The sequence below is a fragment of the Eubalaena glacialis genome, chromosome 5 (genome assembly GCF_028564815.1).
Source record: "Eubalaena glacialis isolate mEubGla1 chromosome 5, mEubGla1.1.hap2.+ XY, whole genome shotgun sequence".
In the NCBI taxonomy this organism is placed as follows: domain Eukaryota; kingdom Metazoa; phylum Chordata; class Mammalia; order Artiodactyla; family Balaenidae; genus Eubalaena; species Eubalaena glacialis.
This window is the reverse complement of record NC_083720.1, coordinates 2934484-2952286: the sequence shown is the minus strand read 5'-3', so window position 1 is coordinate 2952286 and position 17803 is coordinate 2934484. Positions and strand designations below refer to the sequence as shown.

Below are 17803 nucleotides of genomic sequence, written 5' to 3'. Positions count from 1 at the left end.
AGAGCAAGCTGGCTGTAGAGAAGCAGATCGTAAGTCCCTCCTGGCAAAGTCGAGTGAAACCTACAGGAAAAGCAGTAGCATGGGGCAGGTCCCCCCTCCCTCAGGGAGAGGAGAGCCAACCCTCAAAGGGAAGCCAATTCGGCAACAGGATGGGGGCTTAGTTGGAGGAGGTGCCCCATGAGTCTCTCAGGTTGCCCACCCCTGTTATGCCCTGGGCACTGGGAGCCTGAAGGTGGGGACCTTAGAGCCCAGAGGGGCAAGGACCACCTAGGCCACGGACTGCTCCCCGCTTCCCCAGGAGGGCTGCTGGAGCTTTCCAGGGCCTGGCCTCAGGGCACTGGGAACTGACTGGAGGGGCTGGGGCAGGGGATGATTCCGGGTCACGGAGCTGGATGGCAGGGGCAGACAGATGGACCTCCTGCCTGGGGGAGACCCCCGTGGCGCCTTCTCCTGGGCTGTCTGGCGCCACCGCTGAGAACTCCAAGAACACCGGAGGGTGGCCCGGTTGCTGTGCAGCTCAGCCTGGGAGCGTCTGTTCCACCCAAAGTCCCAAAGGCAGGGGGCAGAGACAGGTTTCCGAGCGGGCTCAATTTTGTTACAGAAGTGACCGTTTCAAGCACCGAATGACCTCTCTCTCTGCGCTCGAGAAGCACACCCAATAAAGTGTCCTTCCCCCGTGCAGCGGGCCCCTGTCTTCACCCTGCAACAGGCCGGCTGTAGAGATCCAGCCATTGGAATGAGCTTTCAATAAGCTTTCCTTAAGAGCCCATAAACTTGGGCCCTGACCTGGGACTTTGCCCACTCGGGGGTCCGAGTCCCCCAGCTCAAGAGAGACTGCAGATGGTCCAGGGGATGAGGCCCAGGCCAGAGAGCCCTGTTCCCCACCTGACCTTGCTGGGCTGTCTGGCGCCAGTGTTTTGTTTTGGCCAAAAGAAAAAACCCCTATGTTAGAGATGGCTCTCAACTCCAGTGCGGGAAGGGGCAGTGGACGCAGGGGGCCACACAGCTGGCAGCCCCTTGTGCCAAGTGAGTGGCCAGTGAGCTCTGCCTTCCCCTGACTCCTGGCTTTTGGTCGTCGCGAAGGCCCCAGAACTGAGCGACAGAGGATGCAGAATCCCCTCTTCCACCCTAGGCCCCTCTCCTCCCTGACCTTGACTTCCCCTAAGGTCTTGCTGGGCCTCCCTGTCTGGAGAAAGTGGGGGCTTGAGAGTACAGCTCGCAGACCCCAGCCCCTGCCTGTCTTGCCCACCTGCCCCTGGCCAGCATTGGAAGGTGCTCCAGGAGGGGGGAGACGGTGCCCACCATAGCCCATTACCAGAGGAGAGGCTCGGCCCCAGTGATCACAAAGCAGCAGCAACTGTCCAGAAAACGTCCCTTTTTATTCCATACGCAAGTAAGTAGATTCATTAAAAAAAAAAAAAATGTCTTCACCAGGATAACCAGGGGCTGCAGCCCAGGAGAGAAGCCCCAGTCTGGCCCCGTCTCCAGAATGGACAATCTGAAAGCAGCGCCACCTGGAAGGATCTTCACCCCTTCCGCTCCACAGGGGCTCTCTTCCTGGGATTCTCTCTCTGCCGGCCCGAGGGTAAGGCCATCAGGCTGATCACCGTGCCCCGGAGGCCTGCTGTCCTGCCCATGCACAGTCCCAGGCAGGGTTGTCCGGGTTGGAGAGTGGTCACCTCCGTGAAGCACCTGGGACAGCCTGGACTTGCTGTGGACTGCGCCCCACCGCTGGCTCCGGCGGGGCGGGGGCTGGATTTGCTCCGAGGTTGAGGCCTGTCCCCGGGGGTGGGGGGCTGGGGGAGGCTCTGGGCTGCATGGCCGACTGTCTCTGTGATGCTCTCTTCCCAGTGGGGATCCAGCCTTGCGACTGTTTGGGGAGCCACAGTCACCTGCGTCTCTGTTACATTCTGGACGATCTTCCGATCTTCGGACAGGGGTTCGGCTCGCCCGGGCGGCAGCCTGCGCTCCCCGAGGCGCAGGAGGGCCAGGGGAGCGTCCCTGCCCTCCCTGACGGACGGCCCCCTGGCGCCACCGCTGCCGCCTCGGCCCGTGTGCGCGTCCGCAGAAGTCCCCACTGGCCACGGGGAGTGGGCCTGGCCGGCCGGGGGCTCACACCAGGCCGGGCATCTGCGCCCGCAGGAAGGGCACGGAAGCGGCGGCTGGGAAGGCGGCCAGCGGGTAGGCGAGGGCCCCGGAGAAGCCGAGCAGCGGCGGGGGCGGTGCGGGCGCGGCGGGCGCCAGCGGGAAGGGCAGCGCGGCGGGAGCTCCGGCGGCGGCGGCGGCCGGGGGGCTTTCGTGGTAGAGCACCGGCACGCGGACCAGGCGCTGCGCGCCCGGCGGGGACAGGCTGGCCGCCTCCAGTTCGGCCGCCAGCTGCCGCTTCCACTTGTTGCGGCGGTTCTGGAACCAGATCTTGACCTGCGTCTCGGTGAGCTGCAGGGAGGCGGCCAGGCCGGCGCGCTCGGCGCTGCTCAGGTAGCGCTTCAGGTCGAAGGTGGACTCAAGCTGGAAGACCTGGCTGCGCGAGAAGACCGTGCGCGTCTTCTTCTTGCGGCCGCCGCCCCCGCCGCCGCCGCGCGCCTCCCCCGCCGCCGCCGCCGCCCGGGCCTCGGCCAGCTCCGCCGCCTCCTCCGCACCGGCTGCCGGGCCCCTCGCCGCCAGCTCCGCCGCCTCCCGCTGCACTGCTCCCGGCCCGGGGCCCCGCGGCCAGGCGCCCTCTGCACGGCCCATCTCCTCGCCCGTCTCCGGTGAGTCCCGGTCGCTGGCTGCAGGGGGGAGAGGAGGAACGTGGGTTGGTTCTGGAGGCTGATCCCCCGGCCCTGTCGCTGAGACCAGCTGCTTCCCCCGTGAGATCACCCACAGCCACAAGCAGGGAAATTGTCCCCACGCAGCCCCACCCACGGCAGATCTCACCCTGGGACCAGAGAAAGGCAGAGCATCTGGAGGTGAACTTGAAGACCTGAGCGATGCTCCAAACCAACACGCTGGCCACACACTCACGCCCAGAACCGCGCATCCACACGGAGAGTGACGGAGGGAAGACGGAAGAAAAGGAACACAAAAACACAAACAGAAACACAGAAAGAAAACTGACTCCCTTAAACAGTGACTTCGAATCAACACACACAAAAGCCCCGGAGGTACACCTCGCGGAGAAAAGGATGGTCCTTCTGAGAAACATACACACCAGAAACCAGCACAGAGCGGGCCTCATCCCTAGCACTCAGCCCTAGCCAAGTCCCCCAGACACAGAAATAAAGATTTGCCATGACCTCTCCCCACTCGCGCTCAGGAGCAGATGCGGAATGCCCGCTTGCATAGAAATATCCCACCGATGGAGGATAAGCAAATGCAAACAATTCCCCAAGCCAAACTCCAACCGGATGACACTGGGAACCTATTCTCCCCCATTTCCTGTGCCCCTAATTCAAATGTCCATGGAGACGTGCCCTCTCTACCCAAAATCACACTCAGAGGGAGTGCAGACAAGGGCAGCTCTGGCTCCGTAGAAACACGCGGCAGCTGCATCTCACCCCAGACACATTGGGCCCACGGTTGAGCCTGTGGGTTTGGGGCTACAAAAGCCCACAGAGGGTCCCTGAGCTCATGTTCCAAGTACCAAGCTCCACACAATCTCCCAGAGGAGACGCCTCCCCCTCCCCAGGGCTGGCAAGGGATGATGCCTCCAGGTGAAAGAGTCTGCCCAGGACCCAGGTGCTGGTCCAGATTCCAGGCCCAGCTCGAAAAGGGCAGCCGCCTGACTTCCAGGCTCAGGAGGCCAACTCAGGCCAGTTTCCCTTGTGCCTCAGGCTGAGGCTCCTGGACACAGGCCGCAGGTCAGCATTGCGGCCGTCGAGTAGAGCTTGGCCCGGCCAGCCCTCAGAAGGCAGCGGTGAGCCCGCAGTGTGAGGAGCCCGCAAGGTGTGCAAACACCCACCGGCAGGCTTGTGTCTGTAGCTTGATCCCTGCGCTCCACGGCTCCCGTGGAGGTGCGCAGATTTGCGTGCGTCCCTGCCCAACCCTGGTGGCATGAGCCCTCATGGTGTCCAAAGAGGGGTCAGGTTCCAGGCTGGCATGTGTGCGACCAGATATGGGGGGCCCCCAGACTCACAGAGGCCCACGTGCTGCCACACGAAGCCAAGCCAGGCCTGCCAGCTCTGGTACAAAACAGGGACCCCTAACCCGCATTATACGAAAGAAGGACAGGCTCTTTGGTGGCTGCCTGTGGGGCTGCAGCTGGAGAAGAACCCCAGGGACAAGAGGGGAACGCATTCCCCCCCCCCGGGAGACCCTTTGCAGAAACACCCCCAGAAGGGCACTACGTTTGATCACTCAATTTCGGGGCAAACACTGAGGCCTGCTCGAGCTTCCCGGAAGGGAAGGGGGTAGGGGCCCGGGACCTTCTGGGTGTAGGCTCTGAGATGTGGGTCCCTTTGCGAGGGGCTCAATCCCACACCAGAGAAGGGGTTATCCAAGAGATGAGAGGGGTCTGACCCACCTACTACCCCCCACCCGCCCCCCAGCACTCGTTAACTTCCGCTTGGAGCTGGAAGTATTTCAGAGCAAGAGCCTGGAAGAGTCTTCAGCTGGCCTCACAGTGTGCGCTTGGGGCGGGGGGAGCTGGCAAAGCCTGGGGGCTGAGGTTAGAATAGCTTCCTAGTCCTCTTGCCCGGGGGCTTCCTCCAAACGGCAGGTCCCCAAGGGAGGCAGTGACCCCGGGGAGGGGGAGCAGAACTCAGGGGCTGGAATGCCCAGTCAAGAGGGGCGATTGATCGGGTTCCGGGGCTGAAAACCCCCCACCCCCAGACTCGGAGCCCTCAGCAGGGAACAAAGGCGGGGGAGGGGGAGGGGCAGAAAAGGGAGAGAGAGGGGTGGGACTGGGGGCTTCTTGCCTTGCACAGCCACAGCCAAGGGGCTTGGGAGGCCCAAGAGAGAGACCCAGGCCCCTGCCCCAGGCCCTGGCTGCAGCTTGTAGGGGAGATGGGACTTTGGGGACACGGCTGCTGGGGAGGACCACTGTCCCCCCATCCAGGCCTCCACAACAGTGGCTCCCTCTCCTCAAGGCCCCCTTCATTTTGCTGAGTCTGACTCTGTCTTCTGACCCTCTCTCTTTCCTTCCTTTATCTTTTCTCTGTTCTCTCCATCACTTATGGGTTTCTTTTTGCTTTTTGTTTGTTTTTCATCTTCTCTTCCCCCCTCTCTCCTTTCTCCACCCCCCAACATCTCTCTTTCTTCTCTTTTTCTCTTCTTTTCTGCCCCTCCCCCCGTGCCCCCCTCCCATGGCCTGCCTTTCCCTGTTGTATTCCCCACCCCCCCTTCCTTTTCTCTTCTTAGCTGTCTGTTGTCCCCTGTCCCCAAGTTCCTCTCCAAGGGCTCTCCAGAGCCTGGTGATGGGTGAAGCCCAGAGCCTGCGAAACCTTCTCCCTGCATGGGGACCCTGTCCTGGAGAGTGGGCCTCCAAACCTGCTCAACCAGGGGCTCTGCGGGGGCCCGACACGACCCAGAGCCCCCTACAGACGAGGAGGATGGCCCAGAAAGGGCGCCAACGAACCCAAAGTCCCCGAGCAAACGCTCGGGGAGGAAGCCCGGCCCCCCCGGCCCCCCCGGCCTCCCCCTTCCCCGCGCCCTCACTCACTGTCAGGGCTGAGGCCGCCTCCGTAGCCTCCGTGCGACCGCGAGTACCAGCGCGTGGCGCCTCCGCAGCCCAGAGCGTAGGGCGGCCCGGGACCCGGGGGCGGCCGGGGACCGAGGCCCAGCGCGCCCGGCCCAAGCAGCGCCCGGGCCCGCGCGTCCCCGCTCGGCCCGGAGCCCGCGCGCAGCTGTCTCCGCCGCTGCAGCCGCCGCCGCCGCCGCGCCTGCTCCGCGTCCTCGTCCTCAGGGTCGTCGTCGTCCTCCTCCTCGTCCTCGCGGCCGCCGCCGCCCTGGGCCGCGCGCCCAGCGCCCTTGGCCTCAGCTGCCAGCAGGTTCTCTATGAGGAAGGAGGAGGCGCGGGCCGGCGTGGCGCGCCCGGGCTCCGTCAGCTCGTCCGGCATCGCGGCCGCCGGTCCGTCGGGCTCTGCCGGGCTCCTCGGGGTTCCGGGAGCCCGGGGTGCGGCCGGTCCCGGTCCCCGCTGGGGACGCTGGCGCGCGGCTCCCTGGCGCACGCGCGGGCCGGCCCTGGAGCCGCTGCCCGGAGCGCTGGCGTCGGGCCCCGCGGGGCAGGCAGCGGCCTCCGCGCCGGACTGGGCTGGGCCGGGAGCGGGTGCGCGCCGACAGCTGGCCGGGCAGCCGCCTCGCTCGCCTTTCACGTCGCCGCTCTGGTCGCCGCCCGGGCCGGCCCCGCTGGGGGCGGGGAGGGCAGGGGAGGGGCCAGCAGGGGCGGGGCGGCGCGGGCCGGGCGTGCAGCCAGCACAGCCCGAGGATGCCGCGCCGGCCCCGAGTGCGGCCACTGCTCGGAGACGCCGCCCGGATCCGGGCGCGCAGGCGGTCGCGCGTCCGAGGGCGGGCGGCCGGCGGCCCAGGCGGGGGGTCGCGGCCAGTCCGGCCCCGCGTGATTCATTCCCCCGGCCCGAGCCACCCGAGCCGGGGGTTGGAGAGGTGGGGCCTCGGCCGCGGGGCCGCCTATTGGCTGCGGAGCTCCGATGAGAAACAGACTGGCCAATCAGTGTCCGGCAAGGGCAGTAATTACCTCGCCGAGGGGAGAGTGTTGGACCGAGAGTGAGGAACTGCGTGTGTGCGCGCGCACGAGTGTGGGGGGTGTGTGTGTGTGTGCACGTGTGTGTGTGCTTGTATGTATTTGTGTGCGTGTGCATACCGTGGCAGGAAGACCCCGGGGCTTCCAAGAAACAGCAAGAGAATGGGTTAGTCATTTTTTTAGACTCCGGGTGTCAAGGCTGCAAAATTGTGGCATATTTTTAATATTTACACTTAATGAAATATGCTTTTAATGCCAAATGTAGTGCGACAGAACTCTCTAGTTCTCAGATTCACGCTCAAAATGTAAGAAAATGCTAGCCCCCTCCCCTATCTCCGGGGCCCTGCCGGCAGCACGCCCGATGTCACACCCGCTGAGCGAGAGCGGGTCGCCACCGTCCCGCTCCCTAGGAGGCCCGGGCCTTAGTGGCGGGCCGGGAGCCATTGCCCCGGCCGCGTAGGTCTTGGGGGCAGGTCCCGACTGTAAAGCGGTGGGGAGACCCCTCCCACTTCTGCAGCAGGGAGTGCGGTGACCAAAGCGCATCCCGGCCCACGCCGTCGCCCTCGGAGCTGTGGCCACTCAAGAGTAACCTTCTGACCGGCTTCCTCTGGGAGCGGGTGACGGCCGAGTCACCGGACAGCAGCGCGGATGCGTGGGCGCAACAGGCTTCACCGGACGCGGGTTATCGCGGAGAGGTACATCCAGCCCCCCAGTGCCAGCCGGGGGCCGCGACCAACCGAGTGCCGCCCACCGCCTCGCTTTAATTTTCAGAACAACCACGGTGGAGGGAGCATCAACCCCATTTTCCAGAGGGAAAAACAGAGCCGAGGAGAGACCATTCCAGATGGTAAGTGGCTCTGGCAGGCCTGGAATTCCGACACTCAGAGCCTGGGGCCCTTCTGGCACCGACAGCCCCAGAGTCGGATGGGAATGGGAGCGAGAAGCAGCCGAGCAGCGGGTCTGGGAGGCCGGGAGGCCGGGTGGGGCTGAGGCCTAGGGGAGGGACCTTGCCGGCCTGTGGCCGCGGAGACAAAACGGTGAGCGCTTCGGGTGCGTCTTCTGGCTGCAGAGGGAGCCGGTCACCACCACGCCCCCGTTATCAGCTTACCACCCTGAGCTACCTACCCGCGGCTGCCGGGAGGGACCTCTGCTGCCCAGTGGCCTGGAGACCTTGGGTGGGAGGCGGGCTTTTCTGCAGACTCGAGGACAAGATGCTCGACCCATCTCCTCGCCCTCACATCCCGCCCCAGGAGGGACAAAGATGATCAACGACAGTGACTCACCGGGTGGTTTAACTCCAGCCTGGAGGCGGACAGAGATGGGGCTTTTCCCCCACTGCATGGGTGAGGACGCTGAGCCAAAGTGGGCGAGCCGGGGTCTTAGGGAAGAGCTTTGGTCTCCCAAGTACTGCTCCCTGGGGGTGCCCACTGTCAGAGAGACTCCAAGGCAGAGGTACCCTAATTCGAGGGTGCTTCTAAGAGATGGAGAAACTGAGACCGGAGAGGGACCCGGATGAAAAGACAAGTGGTGGAGAGGGTGCCTTCCAGATGACCACCTACGACATGCAGGTTTCCCTGGGCCTGCCTGTGAGTGGCTCCTGAGCACGTTTCTGGAACCACAAGCCTGCTGTCACTCCCATGGTTTCTGAGCACTTTGAGTGGGGGCTTCCTCAGAGTCTGGGTTCTAATTCTTTCTACTCTGGGCTGTGTGGCCCTGGGCAGGGGGCCTCGCCTCTCTGATCCTCAGTTTCCTCTCCTGTAAACCGCGGGTAGTGAGCACCCCTGCCTGTGCCAGGCTGTTGGGAGTGGAGGCCGGCTGGGCATCGGGCACTGCTGGACCGTCTCCCACTGCCTCTGGGGAGCATGTGAGGGATGGGAGGCGAGGGCATAGACTGGACCGGGCTGAAGGAGAGTAGGCCTCCCTCCCAAGCACCGGTCTTTGGGGGCTTGGAGGGCGTGTCTCCTCCCAGGGGCTCCAGGGCTGGGTCCTGGCACTGCTGTCCCCAGGAGGCTCCCGGCAACTGTGGCAGCAGAACTCGAGCACGTGGCGCGGGGCCTCGGCCAGCAGACAGAGGGTTGCTGCGGGGAAGCAGGATCAGTTAGGGAGGCGTGAAATAGCCGCCCTGGTGCTCGCCCAGGCGGCCACCTCGCCCAGGCGGCCACCTCTGTGCTCCGTGCGTCCCGGAACCAGATCGCCACTCTGCTTGGAGGTGACAGGAGGCCGAGTTTGGAGGCGGGATTGTCGGCAGAGGCTTGTCACGTTCAGACCCGGAAGCAACTCCAGGATAGTATCTGGCAGTCAGGATGCTCTCTGGAGACTGACTGTGAAGCCTCACGGCCCTGGGAGGGCTTCTGGTGCTCCCAGGGCCAGAGCCCAAGTTTCTGGTCACCTTCAGGCAGAAGGACTCCCCAGGCAGAAAAGTGGAGCCATGAAGTCAGCAGGTTGTCACCTCTGTGTCTGTCTCTGAGGCACCCCACACCCCCCAAGCCACAGCCGCCCTTCCTCACTGCCCGTCCACCCTTGTCTGTCCTAATGTTTCGTCCACCGCCACCCCTCCCTTCTGCGGCGGGGCCACCAGAGAATCCCCAGCGAACGGGCTCTTCACAACCGGACAGTGAGAACCTTGTTACCTCCTAGCTCCGTGCTGGTGTCCAAAGATGCCCCATGAGCCCGGGGGAGCGGGTTAGTGGGAATACTCCCAAGAGCGTAGATCAGAAGCCGGCAAACTGCAGCAGCCACTGCCTGTTGTGTTTTGTTTTAATAAACTTTTTTCTCTGGGAATAATTTTAGGGAATTCCCACTTTAAAATTTAAATTTGATCTTCCCTTCATCCTTCATCCCAATTCCATTTGTCCTTACCTCGCCCCCATGCCACCCCACATACCTGCTCTTGTGTATGGATTTACAGAAGCGGTATTCCATTATACACTTCTTCCATCTCGCATTTTTTCACCTTAATGTAGGAACTGGATACTGATAAATGAAGCAATGATTTTCTAACCACCGTGCACTAACCCAACAGTCACAGATGCCTTTGTTCCAGTTACTATGGTCGAGTCACACGTTTCCCCCAAACTCAGGGTGTAAAATAACCATTTCTCAGTATGCTCATGGGGTGTATGGATTAGGGTGGCTTGTCTCCACTGCAAGGTGTCTGGCCCTCAGCTGGGGGGTGGGGCAGGACTTACCTGAAGGCACTTTGGCTCCTATATCTGGGGGCTGATGGTGATGTCAGCAGAGGGACCCCTGCCTGGGGCTTCTCTGTGTGACCTGGGCTTTCTCACAACACGGGTTCCCCAGTACGAGTGGGTGTGGGGGGGGGTGTCGGAGGGGGGCATGGAACGTCGCCTGGGATTTCCGAACCTTACTCTGCTCTGCTTTGTTGAGTATATGGAGTAGCCACAGTCCCACTGGGGTGCAAGGGGAGGAACTTGGACCCCATCGCTCAGTAGGGGGATCATCAGATTGTAGGATAAGAAATCCAGGAAAAGACATGTGCCCCAAGGGTAGCTGATCCCCTGTTAGGGGACTTTCAGGATGCTGCCAGCTCTCCACCACTGCAGATCATGTCGGGATGAACAGACCTGCCCATCTTTCTTTGTGGGCCGGAGAGTCGTCTGGGGGTGCGTGCCCCCAGAATGGGACTTCTGGGGGGAAGGGTCTATACAGACTCCGCGTCACAAGTGCTTCAGAAAGTCTCTCCAGAACAGCTGCGTCAGTTTCCCTTTCCTCACATCTTCGTGGGCACCTGGTCTTATCGGACCTTCGTCTGTGGCGCTGTGATGTGCATGAGAAGGAAATCAGGTGTTTCTGGTAATGATTCTCTGGTTGCTAACAGGGCGGGGTGGCTGCACTGTGTGGGCAGATGCAGGGAGATGAAGGGGCGGGGATAGTGTTCCTGAGTGGCAGCCCATGGGAGGGGTGGGCGGGGGCTCGAGAACTGGATTCTATTGGATTGTGAAGCCTTCAAGCTAAAGAATAGGGTTCTTAGTTGGCAAAGCAATGGGGAGCCACTGAAGGTTTTTGAGCTGGGGAAGTGCCAGGACTAGAGCTGGGCCTTGGGAGGAGTAACCTGAAAGCACTAGCGTGTGCAGGGTGAAGGGGCATGAGTCAGGTCCAAGGAGGGTCTCACCGCCATCCTAGCGGTAAGCAGCAAGGCCCCAGGAGGATAGTGGCCAGGCAAATGGACCACATCTCAGGTGTCCAACTGGTGGTGCACAGGCCTGGGTCGGGGGGGAGGGGGTAGGCAGGGTGGGAGGGAGTCTCAGAACGTTCTTATTGGCTTGTCAGATGGTCCACTCCCCACATCACAGCCACGTGAAGTGTCCTTGCAGCTGTCCAGACGTGCAGTCAGGCACCAGTCTCCATTCTCAGCCCAGTTGCTGCATCCACTGTGGTCATGAGCAAGTCACCACCCTCTGGGGACCTCAGTGTCCTCAGTGGTAAAGTGGGAATAACAATCCCACCCAGCGCACAGGGCTGGTGTGGGGTTGAGTGGACATAACCATGCAGGCAAGTCTTTGGCATAGATTTAAAATGTTGGCTTTGAAAAAGACCAAATGTTTGGAATTATTTTGGCTGCCTTTTGAGGGTCTACCCACTTCCTTCCTTGTGGGTCTGCCTTTAAACCCTGAAAAGGGGAGGAAGATCTTCACAAAGTGTTCAGTGGATGCTTCCCAGAGTTCCACTCCCTGGGACATAGTGGGTGGAGGAGGCAGGGGATGGAGAAGGAGGAGGGGGGAGGGGGGGAGGGGAGGAGGGGGAGGGGAGGAGAGGAGGGGGAGAGGGGAGGAAGGAGAAGAGGGGAGGAGGGGTGAGAGGGGGAGGGGAGGGGGAGGAGGGGAGGGGGAGGAGGGGAGGGGGAGGGGAGAGGGAAGGGGGAGGAGGGGGAGAGGGGAGGAGGGGCGGAGAGGGGAGGAGGGGGGAGAGGGAGGAGAGGAGGGGGAGGGGGGAGGAGGGGGAGAGGGGGAGGGGAGGAGAGGGGAGAGGGGGGAGAGAGGAGGAGGGGGAAGAGAGAGGAGAAGGGAGGGAGAGCAAGGAAGGGAAGGTGAGCCATGGGGCGGGGAGATGGATTCGAAGGAGAACAGGAGTGGGGAGGATGGGGGGAGAGAGGAGGGGAGGGGAGGGAGGGAGGGGGGAAGAGGAGGAGGGGGGAGTGGGAGGAGGAGGATGAAGTCCTAGGCATCCCTGGCATGCAGGAGGGAGGAGCGGAGCCGGTCCAGGGGAGCCCGCGGTTCTCAAGGACCCAGGCCCGCGAAGCATGTGCGCGTGGCCAGAACCATGTTCCCGAAGCGCAGGTGACCCCTCCCCAGCCAGTAAGGCCGGGCCAGCCAAGAAGCCCCCTTCCCCACGGGCTCAGAGCCGCCGGGAGTCTGGGGCGGACAAGAAGACATGCCAAGCCCTGTCCCCTGACAAAGCCATCCCCAGGAGCAGGAAGCTGGGTCAGGGAGGCTAATCCCCCTCCAATGCTCAGGGCCTTTGCCAGGAGCCCCTGCCCTGGGCCAGAGCCGATCTCTAGCCCTCTGCTCACCCCCACCCCAGGCTTGATGGGTGTATCGTGTCTTGTCCCTGCTTGGGGAAGGCACCCACCAGACCCCTGTGTCCGCGTGCTCAGCAAACCTTGGACCTAGCCAGGGGCTCTCAATGGTGGAGGGAACCTTTCTTTCTCTGCAGGTATATTCCCCGCTCCAACATTTTATTTGGAAAAGATTGGCCATTGAACACCCACACACCCACCATCTAGGTACTTCCTTGAGCGTGTTGCTTTCCTTGCTTTATCACACCTGCCCATCCTTCCATTCCTCCATCCATCACAGTAATGTGTGCATTTGGGTCCCAGCCCTGCCACCTGCCAGCAGTGAGACTCGGCGCTGTTCCCTGTCCCCAGGCACCACCTCCTCCTCTGGAAATTGATGTCATAGGGCTTCTTGCGCTGGAGGCAGTGCCCAAGAAAACTGTGCCACGGATGGACGCTCTCAAGATTGTTTTTTAATGTGACGATACAATCACACACTTGATTTCTTCGTGTGACATCTGTACACTGACCCTGCATTCTGGATGCCGTGTTTTCCTGTCTCAGTAAAGATATGCGAAGTTGTGGTCTCTGAGGCTGGGGTGCAGGAATGTCTGGCTATAATGTGAAGGGCACCGCGAGGTGGGGGCAGGTTTTGGTTTCCAGAATGGAGTGCAGATTTGTGCTCGGAGTTATCCAAACCACTGAGGACCTTCAGAGCTCAGGCCGCCCCTGACCTTGATTGGAAGTGAATCGAGGTTGGAGAAATGAGGCTGGAACAAAGTGTTGGGGTGAACACGGTGCAGGGAACCTCTTCCCAGGAGCCAGAGGGAAGTTTCTGGAAACCTAGTCTGGCCGTAATGGGAACCCTGCCAGTCTGGCCGGCTCACCCCTCCAGGTTTTGGAATGGATGCCTGTGGCCTAGCGGGGCGTGTTTGTGGAGGGCCCCCAGCTCAGGGTGCCAGCAGGAATGTTTGGCGTGGGAATGGTAGTCACACTTCTCAGTTATCCCTGCCAGGGGCGGGGCACATGGGGGCCGGGCGAGGAAGCCCCCTCCTCACCCTCCCCCCAGAAGCAGCTGAGTCGGGACTCCAATAGGTTTGGCCAGCACTTCCCGGCCTGGGGCTTGCCCACGTGAGTTCATCACACTCAGAAACCCTGAAAGGACTTGTGGAGAATGATGGCACTGAACAGATTCACTGCAGCAGGACTCGTGACTGCAAAAACTGAACCACCCTCCCTGAAAGCAGAGAGGAGCGGGTTATGTAAATAGTGACCCATCTTCACAGTGTCCTGTCATGCAGCTGGGGAAAGAATGGGGTGCTCTTGATAGGGGGCCCTCCAAAGGATGGACTGGGAAAAGCAAACAAACAAGGGTACAGGATGTGCGTCAAAGGTGTGCAAGGGGCGGGGGGTGAATACAAGCAAGCGTATTTACACACATACACGTTATACTAGTTCATTCATCTATGGTTGTGTGTGTCCATATCTGTGATGGACAGAATTGTGTCTCCCCAAAATTCATATGTTGAAGCCCTAACCTCCAGTGCCTCCGAATGTGACCTTATCTGGAGATAGTGTCACTGCAGATGTAATGAATTACTGTGGTGAGATCACCCTGGAGTGGGTGGGCCCTGATCCAAAATGACTGGTGTCCTTATACAAGGAACGCCCTGCAAAGAGACAGCATGGGGAGGTGCTGCCATGTGACCCCACAAGACTGGAGCTGACCCCCGACGCTGGGAGAGAGCCTGGGACAGACCTACCCAGCACCTTCAGGGGAGTGCCGCCCTGCCCACGCCTTGGTCTTGGACTTCTGGCCTCCGGACTGTGAGACACTTAGCTTCTGCTGTTCTGAGCCCCCTGGAATGCAGTGCAGCTTCTGGGTCTGTGGGAGGAGGCCTGGGGGCCTGGTGGGAGGCGCCCTCCCAGGAGACCTGGGCGCTGGGACAGGGGCGAGAGGACGTCTCAGGTCCACACTGTTTTCACCGTTCAGGTTTTGTACCAGGTGCAAGCACTACTTAATTTTTTTAAACAAAGTGGACAAAGTGAAAAGTCTTCAGAGTGATGCCCTGGGAGAGGGGAACTTGAAGGGCACTTGGCAGAGAAGCTGACTGAGGCTGGGGGACCCGAGGTGGCCGGGCTGTGGGATGAAAGCAGAGGATGTGGGGGAGAAGTTCGGGGATCCCGGGGGCCCAGGGTTCCTCCCGGGCTCAGGTATGCGTGTGATCAAGGCAGGGGTGGGGACAGCAGGTGGAGAGGGGCTGGCTGACCCTCTGAAGTGGGGGATGGAGGGGAGGTCCACGTGGGCGGGTGGTCCCCTGAGGCCGGCATGTTGCCAGGGGTTGCCGCCTTCCTTACCTGAGGCGGCAGGGAGGCTGGGCTCTGCCTCAGGTCCACCCGCAGCCCCTGGACCACTCTCCGCCTCGACTTCCTCATCTGATGGAGGAATAAACGGCACCCAGGCCAGAGAAAGATGTTCAGGGACCACGCTGGCGACAGGCATCCTCCGAGGGCACCCCCGCCCAGCCCCCAGCCCAGGGCTCAGCTCAGAGTGGGGAGAGGCAGCCAGCACCCAGCGGACCCATGTCTTGTGGGGACCGTCACCTCCCTGCCACTGGAGCTGGCCGTCCCAAACCAGTGAGCCTTTCAGCAGGTCCTGGAGGGAACGAATTCTTTGCCGGTTGGAGGGGTGAATTTAAAGCAGCAGATCATCTGCACAGAAACCTTCTCCAGAGTTGCTCAGACATGGAGGGTTGGCCTGGGGAAGACCCTGCAGTCCAACGTGCCTGCACCCCAAGGCCCTCGCCCACCAGCCCATTTCTCATCACAGGGCCTGCAGAAAACATCTATTCTGGCATTTGCAGGCTAAGTTTGATAACTGAAGTGGGAGAAAGATGTGGAGCGGGACTAGGCAAGGCGCAAACTTTGGCTTCCTCCCTGCCCCGTGTGTTTGTGTGCAGACCAGTGGGAGGGGAGCACTCCTGCAGGGGGCCCCCAGATCCCAGCGGGGACTCAGCGGCATCGGACCAAAGGCCCTTCTGCTGGGTCCCCCGCAGCTGCGGCCTGGGCTCTGAGTGTCTCCAGGACACTGAGTTTTGTCTGTGAAACACCAGGGACCAATCCATGGATGCCTGGCCCTAGCACTAATAAATCAGCACACACTTGGGGGCTTAAAACCACAGAAATTTATTCTCTCACAGTTCTGGAGGCCAGAAGTCCTCAATCAGTATCACTGGATTGGAATCAAGTGTCTGCAGGGCCGGGCTCCCTCTGGAGGCTCTGGGGGAGGATCCTTTCTGCCTCTTCCAGCCCCTCGTGGCCCCAGGCATTCCTGGGCTTGTGGCCTCTGTCTCTGTCTTCACGTGGCCTCCTCTGTGTCTGTGTCAAATCTCCCTTGATCTCCAGCTTGTTGGCATACCTATGACGGCAGTTAGGGCCCCTTGGATAATCCAGGATCTTCTCAAGATCCTTAACTAATCCCATCTACAAAGGTCACATATCAGGTCACATTTATAGGTTCCAGGGATTAGGACCTGTTATCCTTGGGGACATTATTCAGCCCATGACACCACTAAGTCCTCATCAGGCTCCAGTGCAGTAGCTTGGGCCCAGGTTCCTCTATACTCGTTGGGGCCATCAGTCGTGTGCTCTTTGGGCCTGGGTGAGGCAACCCCAGTGTCTGCAGAAAGTGAGATTTTAAGCCACAACTAAAGTGTTAGCGCACCTGGAAATCAATCTGGGAAATTAATTCAAAGGGAGGGTCCCAAACAATGACTCAGTGTAGAAACCTCCTAACAGGGGGTCATCTAGCTGCTGCTTGCACACCTCTCCTAACAGGGAACTCACTACCATACAAGGTAGCTCATCACATCTTTTCCCGCTCCTACCACCCCCTGCCTTTACTTACACGTGTAATGATGTGCAGAAGGATTGCGCTTCTGAGTGCAATCTTCTGCTAAGATTCCAGCTGTGGGAGAGGCTGGTCAGAGCCTCCTTTGTGCGGTCAGGGACAGGCAGGGGCCAGCAGGGTGGGGGACCCTTAGTGGAGGAGGTGGCCAGACCTGACACGTTTGTCACCCAACTCCACACACACCCCAAACCTGTGCCATTGAAGAGGTTGGGGTCGGGTGGTGGCAGCTCTTCTGAATGCTCCACCCACGAGGGGCTGGGTGAGTGGTAGTCTCACTGCCAGATTCCGGGCCGCCTGAACCCCTCAGAGAGAGGCTTCTGTCTACATGTGTCCCTTTGCACGGACAACAAGCCAAGAAGCCCAGCCCCCCACGCCACCCTCTGCTCTTTCGCCCACTGTAGAGCCCCTTAGGGAGCGGATCCTGCATCCTGGCCGAGACTCTGACTCCATTTGACCCCTCGCGGCCTGAGTGGCCACTGTGCTTGCGATTCCTAGCCACCGGTGAGGTTTCTTTTTGCACTCACCAGCCTGCTCTAGGCACCCCGAAAGGAATCACCTGGCCAGAGTCACGGGGTAGGGGCACGATTGACTGTCCTGTGTCGTAATAAGGCAAAAATCGCTGGAAGCGGTTTGCAAGGTGCGGCCTAGCTCTCTCTGCACGTGCCCCAGCCGACCCCCAGCACGGAGGTGGTGAATACAGATAGTGGCTTTATATCAGTCTTGAATAACACTCCAAAAACATTTAGTGTTCAAGGCATCCAACACTGCATTCTTGGGACCAGGGGAAGATGTGCTAAAACAAAACATCTTCTTGGACCTGAATCTATAAATAAGCCAGATTCTGCTGGAACGTGTTTGCCTCTTTAGCTGGGAGCACAGTGGAAGTATTCATCTAAGGCTGATTCATTCTGAAGGTTTGCAAAAGCAAAAGCGATTCGGGTCCTGGACGAAAGGTCCTGTCCCAAGAGCGCCACCGTGCGGAGACTTCAGAACTGACTTAAAGGAACAACCCAACACCCTTCTTGGGCAGAGAAGTGGAAACATGCATTTTGCCCCTCGAAACTCCCCTGCATCCTCACACCCCGCCCATTTTATATGACAAACGTGATATCCTAAAATGACATCTCCAGTGTGGTTTGAGGCCTACCACGAGGCAGAACTGAAGTGAGGTTTAAAGATGCTTCTTCCCCCCTCCCCAGAATGCTTGTTAGACTGTCTCCAGAATTTTACACTCACAGCCAGTCCCCCCCCCCCGATGCCCAGATGTGCCACCGACGCCGGACAGTGGAAGCTCAGGAAGACCCTCAAGTGGTGGGGGCAGTACTGCTGCCCGTCCCGGTACTGGACCTGGCCCTCATCCCCCCCACCCCCCGCCTGGTTAGCCACTGCCCACAGACTGTGGACTCAGGCTCGGAGACATGCAGGCGCTTCATTTATTCACTCAGTCATTTGTTCAGCCACTACTAATGTGATGCAGTCAAGCATCCAGGCCCCGCTCTGGACAGGAGCGAGCCCAGACAGAGCCAGCCCACCCTTGCCCGCAGGGAAGATAGCCCAGACCCTGTCCCATATCACTGTGTAACTGCACCCGAATGAAGGCTGAGATGGACGAGCTCAGGGCACAGGACGGGACCTACCTCCACGTCTCCTCTGGTCCATGCTTTGTGGTCCCACAGAGCCGGGGAGGAGGAGGGTGCCCGAG

The 17803-nt window shown here is 60.7% G+C and overlaps 1 protein-coding gene across 1 annotated transcript; it reads right to left on the bottom strand.

Moving 5' to 3' along the window:
• Positions 1-1806: 1806 nt before the first annotated feature.
• Positions 1807-6105, bottom strand: HMX1 (H6 family homeobox 1). The gene is made up of 2 exons (XM_061191066.1): positions 5639-6105; positions 1807-2768 (listed from the first exon to the last, which is right to left on the bottom strand). The coding sequence occupies exons 1-2, from the start codon at positions 6033-6035 to the stop codon at positions 2113-2115; spliced, it is 1053 nt and encodes a 350-aa protein (XP_061047049.1). The 5' UTR covers positions 6036-6105; the 3' UTR covers positions 1807-2112.
• Between the last annotated feature and the right edge of the window lie 11698 nt (positions 6106-17803).

Coding starts and splice junctions, on each gene's coding strand:
- HMX1 (XM_061191066.1), bottom strand. CDS start 6,035: ATGCCGGACGAGCTGACGGAGCCCGGGCGCGCCACGCCGGCCCGCGCC. Junction 2,769..5,638: donor AGGCGGCCTCAGCCCTGACA/GTGAGTGAGGGC, acceptor TCCCCCCTGCAG/CCAGCGACCGGGACTCACCG.